The sequence below is a fragment of the Oryzias melastigma genome, unplaced genomic scaffold (assembly GCF_002922805.2).
Source record: "Oryzias melastigma strain HK-1 unplaced genomic scaffold, ASM292280v2 sc00666, whole genome shotgun sequence".
In the NCBI taxonomy this organism is placed as follows: domain Eukaryota; kingdom Metazoa; phylum Chordata; class Actinopteri; order Beloniformes; family Adrianichthyidae; genus Oryzias; species Oryzias melastigma.
In genome coordinates, this window is record NW_023417254.1 from 1 (window position 1) to 17,360 (window position 17,360).

General features: G+C 41.6%; 1 protein-coding gene across 1 annotated transcript; it reads right to left on the minus strand.

Moving 5' to 3' along the window:
• Positions 1-10,275: 10,275 nt before the first annotated feature.
• ier3 (immediate early response 3) lies at positions 10,276-11,945 on the minus strand. The gene has a single exon (XM_024265635.2). It carries the CDS (start codon positions 11,210-11,212, stop codon positions 10,652-10,654), a length of 561 nt encoding a protein of 186 aa, XP_024121403.1. The 5' UTR covers positions 11,213-11,945; the 3' UTR covers positions 10,276-10,651.
• Positions 11,946-17,360: the final 5,415 nt, after the last annotated feature.

Below are 17,360 nucleotides of genomic sequence, written 5' to 3' on the forward strand. Positions count from 1 at the left end.
CTAAAACACCTATAAAAACAGTATTGTATAAATAATCTATTTATAAAGGGCGACAGTGGCTCAGGCGGTAGAGCGGGTCGGCCAATGATCGAAGGATAGGCGGTTCGATTCGGCTCCCGCCAGCCAAAATGTAATTGTGTCCTTGGGCACTTAACCCTCTTTCCCTCCAGTGTGGCTCCACTGGTGTGTGAATGTGTATGAATGATCCGGTGATGGTCAGAGGGGCCGTAGGCGCGTACTGGCAGCCATGCCTCTGTCAGCCTGCCCCAGGGCAGCTGTGGCTACAGTAGTGGCTTACCGTCACCAAGTATGAATGAGGTGTGAATGAATAATGGATATACAATGTAAGCGCTTTGAGCGTCTGGAAAAGCGCAGATAAATCTAATCCATTATTATTATTATAAATTTAGCAAAATTTAATATCCACAAAAGTAAGTTTTCCTCCAAAAAACCTGTTGCGTCTCTTTTTAATTGAAATGAGAAACTATGTTGACTGTGTGAATTTATCGTCAGACCCCAGAACTGTCAAGACCCTTGAGGCCCTAGAATCTGATACGCTCTTATCTTTAACCTTTTTTTCTTTTGTTTAATTATTGATTTTAATTTAATCTTTTCTATTATACTTGTATTTTATTCTTCTTTAAAACGTATGTGTAAACTCTGCTAACCCCCTGGCTTTGTTCTTTTGTCTTATGTATATACCTCTGATTATTGTCAGTAAAATGTTGAGAGAAAAAGCAAAACTGACAAACACGGCATCAGAAATCGTGCACTGTAGTTTTGAGATAAAAAAAAAAGAATAATTGACTATTAAATTAGTCGTCGGCTATTTTAATAGTTGACATAGTCTTGAGTAATCAACCAATCGCTGCAGCCCTACTGTAAAATGTGAAAATGACCCATCATACAAACTGATCACCAGTTGATGTAATTGTTCCTTAAGTGACCAGCCCCCCCACTCATCAGGATTTGGGTTATTATTTGGCTGATCCGTTCAATCTCTCACTCTAAAATAATCAGGAGGATCCACCAGATTCCCAGAGAATTCTCCGGTTCATCGTGGCTGGACGAAAACAAAGACATTGTTCTTATTGTGAAATATTAGAGAATTGCTTTATGAAAGGGCATTTTGTGGTCAAACACTGGAGCGTCTCTTGTTGTCTCGCCAGCAAAACTCACTTGATTGAGGATTATTTCTGGCCAGCGAAGCCTTTCGATTCAATAAAGAAGAGTTAAGCCAACCTGTTGATCATTTGAGCTCCTCCAGCAGACGATGGGAAATTGAACTTTTTTTCCCTCCACTCCAGATAGACTGAGTGTGCTTGTTTACTGCAGCTTCTGCTTCCATTACATGACGAATGTCACGCTAGTCACCTGCATCCTAAACTACAGATTAATCTTGCTTAGAACGCTCCACAGTTTGACAGGTGGGATTGAGAAAAATGACTGTTAGCAGGAAGCCATGTGCTGCTGTGGCTTTGCTAATCATCTTGCCTTTTCTACTCAGTCTTCCTTTCTCAATCACACCCCCCGCATCCTCACCCCAATAACTCAGCGTCCTTAAAAGCCCTGTGGGTTCATAGTGAGGGAAGAGCATGATTTATCGGCCCACACTCCGTCGTGAGGTATGTGGGCATTTGTGGGCCTCGCAGCTCTGGTGTGTGGGCTGAATTATTGCCTCCAGTTTAAAAGAAAAATAGCCTTTGGCCCTATTAGGCTTTGTAAATGAAAGATGCCAAAGAGTCAGTGGGAAATGACTTAAAGAAAGTGTTTGTTTACAACAAAAGTCCAGGGCTAAAGGTCTGACAAAGATCACATTTCTATTTGCTTCAGAGCAAATCTCTGTTAGGGCTACTATGAAAAACAAAAAAAGCAAATATGTGAGAATAAAGTCTTACAATTATGATTAAAAAGTCACATTCTTACAAGAAAAAGTCCTGCAATTCTACAAAAAAAAAAGTCGTACTGTTATGAAAAACTTGTCAAGAATCTACAAGAATAAATTCTTACAATTACATGAAATGAAATTGTAGAATTATGAGAGATAAGCCACAGTAAGTGTTTTGATAGGACTAACTGTTAAAATCCCTAATATTTTCACCACCCCAACCGTAGAGTTTTGGGTTCTATGAGTTCCAGATGATTTCTACAGCGGGACACGTTGTCAGTTGTGTACCTCAGCATCATAGGGTCCATTTATCACAATACACCCTCTTCTGAGGTAGACCCACCACAGGTATATGAAGCCTGGCCGTGTGTCCTGGTATTTAGTCGTTTTTGCTGTCCAGGTGATGTCACTCCTCTTCAGCCACTGGCTTGCCCTCTCAGTGGTGTTGGTCAGCTCATTGATGGCCTGTCTTTGTGCCCGTCCTCTGTTTCCGACTTCTCTGAGGAGCTTAGCGGTTGTACTAGCTACAAAGCCCCTGCACCCCACCTCCACTGGACGCACCCTGACTTTCCATTTTCTGTCCTCTGCCTCAGCTGCCAAGTCAGAGTAGTTTCTTTCGTTCATATGCTTCATCCAGGGAATCCTCCCAAGGAACTGTCAGCTCTATGATGTACGCAACTTGGCAAGAGTTTGACCAAAGGACGAGGTCTGGACGCAGTGTGGTTGTTGTAATCTCTGAGGGGAAGATGAGTCTCCGGTCTAGGTCAACTTGCATCAGCCAGTCCCTGGCTGCATTCAGAGGGGTCAGTTCAGGGTATGAGGGAATCATCCTCGGCCTCTTCCCTTCATGAACAAATGGTGGTGGGAGTCGGTGCCTGTCCTGGCTGTTGAAGGGTTGGGCGTTGATGTAAACCCTCTTGCGGTCTATTGTGTTGGCTAGACATCTCAGGACCTGAGACCTCAGGAGGCTGGTCCTACAGCCCACTAGGATATGCTTGAGTGTAGTGGCAGATGTACAGAGGGGGCACGATGGAGTCTTTCCAAGCCATAGTTGCAGGTTTGCAGGGTTAGGCACATCATAAGTCACTCGGATGATGAAACTTGTTTGATTCTATGCTCCAAAGCTCGTCCCATGTGAGTTTCCTCTTTTCAACTCCCTCCCACCTCACCCAGCCGCCCTGTTTGGCTTGAGCAACGGCTTGGATGCGTCTGCCTGCTTCCTCCTGTGGCGTACCTCACTTACCACCATGTCCTGACGTTCGGTTGTAGAAGCCTTTTGCCAAAGAGGTGCTACAGTTCCAAACCCGAAGCCTCATCTGCCTTCTTGGACATGGCCCACTATGTCACGGTGACGGAGAGCAGATTTGGCCTGCAGTACAGCTGGACCTGGGGTCTACTTCTTTCCTTCTTAAAACTAGCCTTAAAACATTCCTCTTTGGACAGGCGTTCTGCCAGGCTAGCTAGTAATCAGAGAATATTCCCTCTCCTGTGGTCCTTGTGAGGCTAGATTAATGAATTAATATTGATGCGTTGAAATATAAATTTAGATTTTCTATCAGCGTTATTTTTCAGATCAGCTCTTGGGTTCTGTTCTCTATTTTCATTTACTTCTCCTCTCTTCTATTCTTTATTATTTATTGTATTTAGTTCTCCATGCTTTTGTGGTGCAGTTCCATTCACATGTTGTTCTTCTTTCCCACTCTCCTCTGGGGAGCGGGAGAGATTTCAGATCCCCGGTGGATCGCCCACGCTCCCACTCTTGGCCGTGGACCACGCCCCCGACACCATCCTGCATCTCTGAGTAAGAGTGATTCCCGCTGGGTCGTCTCCCTCCTGGTCGTGGACTGCACTTCCGCTTCAGCTTGACTATGGACTTAATCATCACTCGTCCCTCAGCTCTATCTGAATGAACTCTTAGATTCGTAGTTGTAGAAGCTAATTTTTCTTTAACTGTTCTGGTATCGCCTGTCCGTCCTGGGATGGGATCTCTCCCTCATGTGGGAATCCCTAAGGTTTCTTCTTTTTTCCTGACTCAGGTTTTTTTAGGAGTTTTTCCTTACCGGGAGGGAGGGTCTAAGGGCAGGGATAACCAGTTTATGTAGTCTGTTTAGTTTTTAACAATTGTTTATATTTTGAAGCCCAATGAGGCAAATCTCTTTGTGATTTTGGGCTATATAAATAAAATTGAATTGAATTGAATTGAATTGACAAAAGCACAAATCAATACCATTACATTACCACTACCATGTTTAACATTTGCTGAGATGTTGCCTAAAAAACGTTTGTTGTTAATCTATTGGGTTTTTTTCACAATATTTGCTCTGGCTATGGATTAATATCCACGTGTTTTGCTATGTGGCGAGAAAGTTTTGAAAAAAAGATGCTTTAAAAGTAACCGAAAAGTAATGTTTCTTAAATGCAAGTAAAAAGCAGTTGGCAAAAATTTACTCAAGCAAACCTAAAAAAAACTACACGCGTTAATATTTATGTTAATATGGTGAATTTTTTAACAACAAATGATGATACCTTACGGTAATACAGGCAAAAAAAAGTAACTTGACATTTAAATCTTCTTAAGTTAAAGGAGATTAAATATTACGGTGCAGGACGTTTAACTAAACTGTGCTTTAATAAAAGTTACTGAGTAAAAATAGCTGGTTACTATCAACTTCTGAGTGTCGGTTCAATGATCCAACTATGGCACCTTCGTTTGACATAGCTACAAAATGTGGGGTAGAAACTATAGTTCAAATCTGTCTCATGTCAAAACAAGAAGTGTGCACAAAATAAACAAAAGTCTGCCTTTCTGATGACAGACACAAGCTGCCAGAGTTTTCCTGACGACACCAACCACAGCTTTCGATGCAATTACAGTGCAAGCTCTATTCTCCCGGCTAAACTACACCAGCGTCTTCTGTGGACGTGGTCAAACCTGTCAGCTGCTGAGCCAAAAGAATGATTTGTGTTCTATAGGAATCCTAAACAAACCTTCCCAACAGGGATGAAATTGAGGATGCCTACTTGGGAAGATCAAAATGGTCTACACTTTTTTTTTTTTTTCATCAACTTATATCAAGTTATCACTTATATCAAGGCTTTGTTTCTACTCTCACCCACTATCGTATTAAAGGCAGAAGGATTAACTTCAAAGTAATGACCAGAGAGGAAGTGGTTGACATGTCCTATAAAACAAATAGACGTTCACTGAAAATTAGCTCCAAAATGAGGAACCATTGCAGCAGCTTCTTTTGGCTGCAGTAGAACCACAGAAATCATAATGGTTCCTACTTGGAACTGAATTTCGGTGCCCAACCCCAACTGTGAGTACATGTGCTAGCATTGGGTAGCAACAGTTCAGCATACCTGGTGTGAACGTAGCATCTTAGTGGTTTTCCATGTCATGTTTGTTTACCTCTTTGAGGAAAATTGTTACTTTCCCTACGTTAGGCTAACGAGTAAACCATTTTTTTGGTCATTTATTTTGTGTGCAGCATTACTGCAGTTTTCTTTGCATGCTGACCACTGAGGACAAGCTTGAAATCCTCCCTTCACCCGTGGCATCAGGGCGCTCATTAGGTGGAGGTTAAAGCCAGCAATGCAATTCTTATGCCAATTAGAGGTTAAAATTGGACGAAAAGACTCGATACGGAATAAATAAAGCAAAAATAAAAACTACAGAAAAATGCAGCTTGTTAGTATTTTACTAAAACATGAAAAAAGCTTTTTCTTTTTTTTAAGTGTTCAAATGCACACATATAAGTCAAGCCACGACATGTTTGATCACGCAGCTGACAGTCCGCTGGCCTCCACATTTCTTCTCTCATCCATCAGTTACTGTTCCTCCAAAAAGGCGAGCAACTCCATTTTTTATTTTTTATTTTTTTTTGCCAATAACTTGAGCGCAAACACAGGAAAAAGGCAGGGGTAGTCTGCAGTTTTGGCAGGAAAGCCGGTGATTTATATTTTGAGGANTGTGATGAACCTGCTGGTATCTGTGGAAGGTAAAGCATCTTCTCCCTCAGGCTGAGTCTGAACTCCTTCAGTTTTTTTTTACATCAGATAACAGTCTGAACTGTAAACAAGTGAACTCTTGTGTTTGTGAAACAGTCAAAACTCCACAGAGCTTATTTCTTTTTGAGAGGGAGAAACTACTGATCATCAGTCTTACTGTACACTCACTGAGAGGAAAGTTCCCCCAAAGATCCTTTATCTTTGTTCTACTCAGTGCAGAACCAGGTAACTTTCCGCTACAGGAGACCGGACGTAACCAGAGGGAACATGACGCTGAGACGTGTTCAGGCAGGTCTGGATTTGTATTCATCAGTACATTTGAAAACAGTGAGCATTCGGGGGGGTCATCAAAGGTGTTGATCCAAGCCTGTGTGACACCACAAGTCTGCATAACTCATACCAAACTGTTTGGATTTAGACCTTTTAAAATGAGTTCAAACATATATTTCAAAATAAAAGCACAAACAGATCCTGCTTGTGGTTTGTTTTCAGTCGAGGAGTCTGGTTTCAGCTTAGAAGTTTCAGGCTCAAGTTTTTAGATTCAGGATTAAATTCCAGGAAAGGGTTTGAGCTCAGCAGCACTTTGCTGTGAATGAATGAGTGAATTAATGAGTGAGTGAAATGGTTTATTTCAAGCAATCAAGTAATAATACATAAAATAGACACATATTACTTAATCAATCACAAGTTGATTGTTTGAGCGAACTTATATAATCCACCCCGGCTTGACCATAGCATTTTCTCTACATGAATGATCAACATCTGGCTTAGGACTTAATATCAAATATTTATGGATAGATTCATAGATTCAGGTTATTCAGGTTATTTTCCGGACCACAAGTCGTGTTCTTTTTTTTTTTTTAATTTACAATCTGGTCAAGGTTACAACTTATACTTAGGAGCGACTTATATATGATTTTTTAACGACATAAATAGGCTCCTATATTCGTTATTTTCCCCACTATCGGCTGCCTTTTAGCCGGTTGTTTCCCACTAACAACCACTAGAGGGCGGTGTAGGTTTGTGTGTCAGTATTTTCTCCTGACAGAAACGCAGAAGAAGAAGCGCTCTTCAAAGCAAAAAAACTTTGCTGAGAATCTAATCATTCTCCTCATGGATGTTTTTCTTATTTGCATCAAGACATTATTATTATTATTATTCTCTCATTGGACAAACGCGAGACAGCAAGCCATCAAACTGGGTTAAAAAACAAACAACAGAGAAGCTAAACGCCGTCATTCAGATGCAGCTCCTGCAGACTAGATTGGTAATGATTGCCGTAAGAAAAAGAAAAAAAGACTGAAAAACGCAGAATGGAGACATTATTGATCCTTTTGTGGAATTCTTTAAAATAAATAATCTTAACCTCTTAACATCTTGCATGTATTTTAAACGAGAAATACAGTCAAAGTCTCCATCATGTAGCGAGGCTAAAAGATAGCTTCTCCACACGCAAAGGGAGCGTCTAGTTTAGGAACACATTTCTGGACAAACGTTGAACATTAAATTTGACGCCCACCAAAAGAGGCGGCAGACTCAAATTTGACACATGAATTACCTTTGGTGTCAAATGTAACGTTACATCGAGCTTTTTGAATTTCTCCATAAATGTTGGACTTTTCTCTTAAAAGTGCGACTTATACTCCAGAGCAGCTTATAGTCCGGAAAATACGGTATATCAATCAGTACCAAAAATCTAAATACACTCTGAGAAGTATCATAAAAAAATCCTCTACATTAGTCAATACCTGAAATCCAAGCACATTCAGACCATCATCACCAAAAAGCACCAAAAATCCAACACGTACCCAGATGATTTATAATCATCTGAATATGTTCCAGACCCCCGCCACCGATCATGGTCCGCTGTGATGAGACAAAATACTTTATTACACTTTTAATCTTGTAAATGGCTTTCAAGATATTTATGTGGACCAAAAAAAAGCAGGAAAGGTTTATTTTAGTCTGACGCTCAACATGGTATGAGAATAAACGACACACTTTTCTTAGAAACAGAATTTCCTGATCTAATTTTGGGTTGAAATCCCAGAAGACAAACCATGCATGAGTTTCCTGTTCTTCTGTCTGCTGAACCTCAGACTTTGTCCCAACACTGCAGCGTAAACAGGAGGAACCAGGAAGCGTCTCTTCATGGAAGAAATGCTGCTTGAAACCAACCGGCGGGGAGGTCATGTCACGGAGTGCGGACAGTCTGACCTGAAACGCAGATTTCTGGCACAAACCAGATCGAAGTCCCCGGCAGGAAACTGCAACAGTCATTGTTTCCTCTAAACATGTTCAAGTCCAAACATTACAGACACCAGTTGGCTGAAGGTCAACCGCTCCAGCGCCTCTCATACTGATCCACGGGGGTTCTGTTAGAAGGATCTGTTTGTGGCGTCCACTCAGTTCTGGATCTGTGGAGACGGTCCATAGTCATCCAAACAAACTGAGCCATTTAAAATTGTGTGTAGCCAATTTAATTGAATTATATAAATTTTATTTGTAAGCTAGTATACAAGGGTGGTTGTCTTTGGAAGCTGAACACACATTTAACTGTATATGAGCTCTGGAGCGAGTGAGTGTGACATCACCCATAGAAAATAACTTAAATCTGACTCCAACCAAATGAAGTCAATCAGTTCACGTTTTTTTGGGATTCTGACCCCCCCATGTTGGACGCAGACGATGTCTTGAAGCAGTGATTGGTCTACATTGGTGTGAGTCAACGTTTCTACGACAATCACTCTAGCCAATCAGGGGTGAGCTTGTAGGAAGTCCACTCTCCTACCACAAGAAAGCAGATGCTGGAGAATTTGTCAAAAGTTTTAAACCACCTACTTTTATTGAGGGATCTTATTGGTCAGTTTTTTAACTTGAATAATTTGCAACAAAGAAATATATATCATGAAATAAAAGAGGATTATCAAAAACAACAAAAGGTCATCAGAGTGAGAATCATTATTCTGACAAATAGAACTGAGTACTACCTATTAGTACCTCTAAAGAAGGTTATAGTATAGACCCGTCAGACCTGTCAGAGTGACGTCCAGTGTTCGCATTTAGAACAGCAAAGCTGACAGCTGAACGCTGTTTTAAAGTAATTTTTCATAAATATTAAACGGTAACCTTACCAATTTCAACAGAAAAATGTACAATATTTATTTTATGAAAGTTCTGCCAAACTGTATTGTCCTTTCCTTTCTAAAATTGTCCACAAATCTAAAGATAAATTTGAATATTCTTTCAATATTGGATGTTTTATTGAAAATATCCCCCTTTCATTTCAGCAGATATTATTCTAAAGGGTTCTATTATGGCTGATGTTAGAGATCTATGCTATAAGCAGCAGAAAAAAAAACAAGTTTTTTTTTTTTTTTAATTGACTTTGTCTTGGTGGGTGGTTAAAGGGTTAATGAAGTGCTGTCTGATTTGATCAAATATTATCTTTGATTTGTATTAATATTATTTTTAGTCTTTTGTTTTATGCAACAACCTTGATTATAAATTTTCATTATTTTAACCTGTCCATCATTAGTCTCGTCCTGTTCAGATCATTGGGCTGCTGGAGCCTATCTAGCTACTGAACAGTGAAGGTGGGGTACACCTGGACATTTCACAAATCCATCACATAATAAACAAAATTAGAACCTGAAATTGTTTCTGGTTGAGAAGCTCTTGATTCCCCACCAGTGCCGTTACATTCATGGGACTGCTGATGTCCACATGGCAACAGTAACATCAACACATTGTCCAAGGTGACGGCTAACCTCGACAAGTAAAAATATCACCTCGCCCATGAGGTGAAGTCTTCAGCCGATGAATGACGGCATATTATTCATACCAATAACATTGCATAAGGGAGGGTTTTCAGACACACTCATCACTGTGATGTAACGTGAGCGGCAGCAGATCAGAGATCATGACTCAGCGCTGAGCTCAAATGATGACATAAAGAAAGCAGTGGTCCCATGCAGGGTCGGAAATTTACTCTGGAAGTGAGGGAAGCCCTTCTTTAGATCCAGAACTGATCTCTGAGAGGACAGTTCTGCATAAGTCCAGATTCAACTCCTTGATCTATGAATATATTACTGAATATGAAAAAAAATACTTTTGTTTTGCTTTCAAAATATATAAATAAGTTTGAAGAAGATGCATCAAATGCATATACTGTATGATGAGTTACCTATTTTTCATTTTTAATTGAAGTTATTTTACTATTAGTGTATACCTTTTGTAGTCTTTTTGCAGGTTTCAGGCACAGAAGCATGCAGACTCTCAATCACATTTATCCTGCAGGACCAAAAAACCCAAAAGCAAGAGGCAGGAAACAGGGACTTCTTTTGACATTGTTTTATTACTAAAAATATTAAATAAATAGCAAATAAAATAAATAACAAGGTATTGAAATAACAGTGTCAGTTCAGGCATTTCTTTGCCTACATAAGTGACATTTGTACGATTTTCTAGAAAATAATAATACAGTTTGTAAGACAAAAGTTCCACAAGTGCATTTGAAGTCTCTCAAGTGTTCAGGTTCATCAAGTTTCAGTCTCTTAGTGTTCACAGTTTCATCTTCCTCTCATTTCTTCTCCTCCGCTGAGGAGAGTCTGCTGAAGCCGCTCCTGCAGCTCCCTCCCGGGCCGCGCAGGGCGCGCCGCTGCGCTCCGGAGCTTCTCAGAATCCGCTCCAGCTCGGTTCTGTTTGGGCCCAGTCTTTGGGCGCTTTGTGGGTGACATCGGGTCGGTGGCGTCAGTTGTCGTTGCCCAGCCGGTGATAGACCAGCAGGGCCACCACGTAGCTCTTCCCTGCGCTCTGCTCGAACGTGTCCGTCTCCTGCGTCGGCTTCAGGCACGCCGCGCTCGGGATGATCTGCTCCGGAGACGCGCTTTCCTCACAGCCGCCCGGCGAGGGGGCGCTGAAGTCCGGGAGCTCAGCAGCCTGTTGCTCCGCAGACTGGAAGGGGAAACTCTGGTAGTCGCTGACGGAGCTCTCCGCGCTGGAGAGCGGCGCGTCCATGCAGGGCTCCTCGGTGTAGATCTGCCACAGCACCACCAGGCACAGGACGACCAGCCAGCGCTTCGCCTGGCTCTTCTCGGGTGGAGGCAAGTGCATGCGGACCTTGGCGGGGTACATGACCCGCATGGCGCGCCTCCTCGGCCGGACCGGGACGTAGGAGCTGACGGCGGTGGCTGGAGACGGAACGCGCTCGAAGGTGAAGACCTCCGGCTCCGTGCTGCGGGTCGCCGTACTGGGGAAGGCGAACCTCTCCTGCGGTAGAGTCACGGTCATGCTGTCTGAGCGTGCGTACATGTTCTCCAGGTTTTCTCTCGCTGTTGTCAGTAAGTCAGATATGTCTTAAACTGAGCGCAACTCCTGCTTTTATAGAGTCCTGTTAGCCACTCCCAGCTGTTGCTCAAAGGAGGCAAATACCTGAAGCTTTATGCCTGCGGGGCAGCTGGATGAGTCACCGGCCGACCAGAGGCGCTTCCTCTGCGGTCTGACCGCAGCAGGGAGACAAGAGCTCCTCCAGAATCCCAAGACTTAGAATACATTACTGCCTCACATTATCTCACAGTTTGGTTCATTAATATCATATTTTAATGCTGCGTCCGAAATATGAAACACGCACAAGATCTCAGCTTACTATAAACAAAACGAGCTCTGGAAACTTCCTTCAGGTGGACTGCAGTAACTTTCTGCTCTGACCTCAAAAGCACGGAGGGGTCAGAGATAATTAAAAAAAATAATGAAAAAATAATAATAATGAATAAATCTCATAGAAGACAAACATTTAGAAACACTTGGATGCAAAATGTTTTTTTGTGTGTGTAAAATATTTTCCCCATTGCTCACATTCACATTGTTTTAAACTTAAGAAAAATATCTATATATCATTCCAAAAATCCTGTTTTATGTCAAGAAAGAGATTACAGTAAAATCTAAAATATTTTTAAAGTAAAGAATACAGACAATTTTTGCATTCATAACATTTCACCACATACTACAAAACTTCACAAGCATTTTCATAATTTGACATCAAATTCTATTAGATTTAACAAATACTTTGTTACAATATTGATATTTAATTGAATCTTTGTTATGCTTCCCAGATATTTATGTCAAAGAAGATGGATATTCAAGGTGAAGAAAATAATCAAAGGTGGAGAACAAGTTTAAAAGTTGTTTTTGTTTCATTTAATCGTCATTTTTGGCCTTTCGTTGTTTTATTTATGGCATCTTTGTAGTTCTATTTATCTATCAATCTATCGATTTATTGATCTATCTATCTATCTATGATGCTGCTATTCTGGTGGATTATGATGTCCATCATTTTCTGAAGGAAATCTAAAATGATCTCCTCTGTCTTCAGCGTGGTTTGAAAACGGGGGAGTTTTGGAGTTTTTTCCAGCATGAAAATTCTGAGACCGCAAACTGTGACTTCATGGTCATCAGAGGTGATGACACTGCAGGATGTTGCAGCCATCTCTGACAAGGAGGAAGTGAACATCAGTTTGGAGAAGTTGTGAACTTCCTCCTCCACTTTTTGGAAAAAGAGACTTTAAAAAAAAACATGTGTAATCTCTGAATGAACATTTACTGTAGCATCTTTTACTACCAAAACTTTACATTTGTGCTTGCAGCTTTGGATGAAGTCCTTAAAACTAAAGGTTTTCATTTCAGCATTAAATATTGGATCCTTGTTTGACTCCCACTCTCAAAATGAGGAAAAATGTTCATATCATGTTTACAGACATGATAGAAACTTGGAAAAAGTGTGGAGGCTGAACATATCTATTCCATAAAAACACCCAGATCTTCTTATCCTCATATCATCTTTTCACTTTTCTGAATAAAGCTGTTTTTTTGTTCCTTTTTGGCACTAGTCTGTGGCTTTGGTTCCCTGGAAGCTTTCCTTCATCTTCCTGTTATCCTGACAGCAGGTCAGGTTACAACTCGATCCTTCCTTTGTTCTCTGCACGAGCATAACGGTGCAAGAATGCAACTCTCCAAATCCACCTCACCCCACCCGGAGCTATTAAAAACCAATGATTCATCTGCTCATTCAGAAGTGAAAGGTACCCTCTCATTGCTTGAAGAAGTGCACAGTAAAAGCATCTCGCTGGACTCCAGCTGTCCACTTCATGCTGGAATTTGCTCGTATACTGTTGTCTGCGGCCTCTCAGGGTCAGCTCTCCGACGTGCTTGGCGTGGACTCAGGACATTCTGCGCATCAGTGGCTCCTTTCAGGGTTTTCCAGTCAGCTGATGGTTTCTTTCTTTCACAGCGCTCCCACTGAAGCCCCGACAAACACCTGATTCCTCCAGAGTTCTGGAAGTATATGGAACATTGGGGTCCAGTTGGATGTGGATTTGTAACGTTGAGTAAGCAGAGCAGCAGCAGAGGCTACTGTTACGTCAGATCTGAGATAAGCAGGAGAAGAGTTATGTTTACATGGTTAAGTCTTGAGGTTTTTGGAGATAAGATCGGGTTGTTGCACGTACGCACACGAACATAGAATCAAACTCTCTAATGAAAACTTTCTAATGAAAACGGTGTTTTTGGTGTTTGTAATAAGTTCTTTTAACCTAAAAATATGTTCCTGCTAAGAAGAAGCAAGTAGCCAGTAGGCCTACCCCAAACGACCGCGGCGCTCAACGCCTGATGTGATCCACACCATAGGGTAACAAGGGCGCCGAATGCAAGCCGCCTCCGTTCTGCAGCTCTTCCACGTCCAGTGAGAACCAGGCATTACACCGCCAACTTCTCCGCTTCTGAGTGGTGAATTTCTAATGAACTCCAACTGTTCTGCAGAAACTATGTCCTAGAAAACGACACACGTTTTTAGATTTTGGCTAAAAAGGCATCGTCATAATTAAAAGACTACAGAGAACACTTTGGAAATAGATCAAAGCAGCTGCATGGTTCAGTTTTCAGTCCCAGAACTCGTTCTGAATTTGTCAAAATGTTTCCCAGCTTGTAACATCTTACTCCAACTCATGAGTACTAAATTAAGGAACTGATCTCATCGTCAGGGACGTGAGGACAATTCACATCGACTGACAATACACTTTTATGACTATCTTCATTGGTCTAAGAATTTGGAGAATGCTGCAGTTGATTCAACACCGACGGCGTGATGAAACCAGCATAACAATCCTCTATAGCTTACACAGTGTGCAACACTCCTAGGAGTGACAGAGGTGGAATGCGTGCTTTGAATATTTCAGATAAAGCAACGCTTCAAGCAGCCTGGATTGCAGTGGAGACACTCATAACTGTGAGATTGAACCTTTCTATGTGACCTAAGACGCGAAACTTGACTCTGACCTGCAAAAACATGCCTGCCATGTTGGGAAATGTGTTGTTTGAGCAGCCAGGGTGACTGTGGAGAGGGCTGAAGCAGCATGTCTTCATATTTCCTGAGAAGATACCTTAGGTGCTCCTTCATTTGAATCCCCTCGCCTAAGGCGTTGCCGGTGACGCTTAGACACAAAATCTTTCATATACTGTAATTTTGTTGATTCACAATCTGCTGGAATTACGTTGATCGTGTTAACAATTAAAAAATTACAGCAAAGAACATAAACACTGGAGCTTAAGCGTTAAAGGGTTAAACAACGTGACTCAAATCAAACCTGAGACTTCAGGAACCTTCAACTCAACGTGATCATACCTGTAAGTCTATTTTACTCCTTCAAAGTTTGCTGGAAGACTATCTTCCACCCACTCTTTTTAGGGTAATTTCCCTGATATTTCCGTTTCGGTTTATTTTGTGAATGCCAAAGGACAGGTTTCAGAAGAGTCACGTTGAAGACGGATAACGAAAGTAAAGACACAAGCTGACTTTGATTGAGATCCAACTGCCTCTGCAAATCTTTGTCTTCATCCTTCACCGTTCACCATGGAAGGAGGATGTTCGTACCAACAAGGAAGAAGACATTTTTTCCCTTTTGTCAAAACTAATATTTAAATGAGAATGCTTCTGTCATCTTCACTAGGGTCCAAATTTAGATTTTTTTGACAGCACCTGAATTGCTCTAAAAATAACTTTACAGAATATAATTTTGTTAGTGACTTTTAAAAAAGTGTAGCATCCTTCCTTCCATCTGACCATCCATTTTCTTAACCTACTATCCCTTTCGGGGTTGCCAGAACCTGTCCCGGCTACCCATGGGTGAGGGCGGGGTGTCGGTTTGTCACCCAATGCAACATCCTGTGTCATGTCATATAGAAATGTTGCCTTATTGGTTCATTACGTTACAGGTCCAGTGTGGAGTGTGCTCATGATTTTCCTCTCACTGAATTGGTTGGCATCCTTCTTCATTTGACTGCAGTGCCGAGGATACAAACAAACCCACGTTTACTTCTGTTCCTGGTTCAGCCAAAAAAAACCACCGTCATGAGAAAAGTTGATTCGATCAGCACTAAAAACAGATTTCCATTCACAAACTCGTTTGCAGAACAATGAGGACAACATTCTCTTCCTCCTTCTGGGTGAAATACTTCCAACTTGATTCTTCCTTGAAACATATTGTTGTTGTTTGTTGGCTCTCAGTTTCAGCTTTAGAGCTTACCTGAAGGAAGGATGCTTGAAATACCAAGGACTCCCCACAGGCATCGCGCCGCATTCTTCACATTGCTCCGCTACAAAACAGCAATACAATGACAATTATGTCACGTTGTTATTTCTGGGGACCTTCCATACCAATATAATGAAGACAAAGCTTAAAAACCTGAACTTTGCCGTCAGACTCTGGTTTCCATGTCAACCTAAACAGATCCTTAAGGTCAATTTTCTTTTGAACTGAGGCAACAAGTGTATGTTAACATGTCAACAAATACAACAACAGCAGGTCATGGGGAAAGGGTCGAAAAGACGGTCAGTTGAGTCTGTCTCGTGTATGTTTCACTCTCAGTGTGGCTGCCAGAAGAAGCAGAGAGAGATGCCGTGGGAACCTGGTGTGCAAACGTGACTGAACGATGTGTCACTACAGTGCTTCCTTCTCCTGTCAGCTGGAGGATAGAGGATTCAGACAGCACTGCTTCCTCGTGCATGGTGGCAGACGGCGAGTCACGGTCTCATCACCTGATGGGGATTAACCAAAAGGGAGAAACGGATTGATCAGGTTGGAAGTTTAGATCTTCACTGATAACACAAACTGTCACTGTTGGTAAAGTCTTAAAAGGTGGGGTCTAGAATGCCATCAAGCCCACTGAGGAGTCATGGGGTTGCTGGGGCCTATCCCAGCTACTCTTGGGTGAGGGTGTAATACACCCAAACATGTGGCCAGTCTGCTGAAGGGACACACACACTGACTCCAAATAACTATTTTGGAACCACCAATTAACCTAAGAAGCATATTTTTGAACAGTGGGAGGAAGCCAAGGTGGCCACAGAAAACCCAAACATGAAAAGGCGAATTCCACACAGAAAGAGCCCAGCTGGGGTTCGAACCAGGCCTTTCCGCTGTGAAGTGAAGGAGCTAACCACTGCACCACCGCGCAACTCCATGTAAAAGATAATAATACACGGTAACATGATAGTTCCACTTTTACTAAATAACTCAAAATTTTAGAAATCTGCAGAGCAGAGGGTAACCTAATCATCACATCAAGTCATATCAACACAAATGTGAAGTTTTATTGTTTAAAACCCCCAAAAAACACAAAGTTTATCAGATCTAGGTAACTAGTAGAGGATGAGCAGCTGATAAACGAAGGACGGATCACCAAGACCTCCTGACTGACGCCTGACAACTGTCCAGTGATTAGAAGGCTTTCATCATCTCTGCTGCTTAAACACCTGCACTGAGAACCAAGTACTCCAAACAGCTGATTATCTGTGGATGATCCACAGCAAGACCAACATCAGCACAGTGACATCACATTATACACAGTGACACAGTATGAAACACCACTTGATCATGCTCTCTGAAGGATGTTGTCATATATTTTTAGAGTCACGTCTCCTTGATGCAGCTATAAACTGAAGGCGGAAGAGTTCAAAACATTAAGTCAGCTGACCTATTAGGTTGTATTTTTTGGTCTGTGGTAATCACTGTTTTAAAAAATCCTTCCTTTCTGAAATTGGGCAAATCTGCAGAACAAATACATCAGGAGTGTCAAACTCAATCGCACAAGGGGCCAAAATCCAAAACACACCTTAGGTCGCGGGTCGAACAGGATAAACATTTATTGAACACTTTAAAACGACATTTTTATTTTAAGTGTAACTTTTTAACAAAATTATGAACTAGAGATATAGCTTTATCTGTAAAAAATGCTAATGTGAATGCTGTAAGCTGAATTTGGCCGCTGAAGATGCTAGTGCTGATAGCAGAAGATGGTGAAGTTGATAGCTAAAAACGCTGAAGCTGATAGCTGAAATCACTGAAGCTAGTAGCTGAAAATTCTGAAGCTGAAAGCCAGCTAAAGTGTTAGTTAAATGTGAATTATC

Coding starts and splice junctions, on each gene's coding strand:
- ier3 (XM_024265635.2), bottom strand. CDS start 11,212: ATGTACGCACGCTCAGACAGCATGACCGTGACTCTACCGCAGGAGAGG.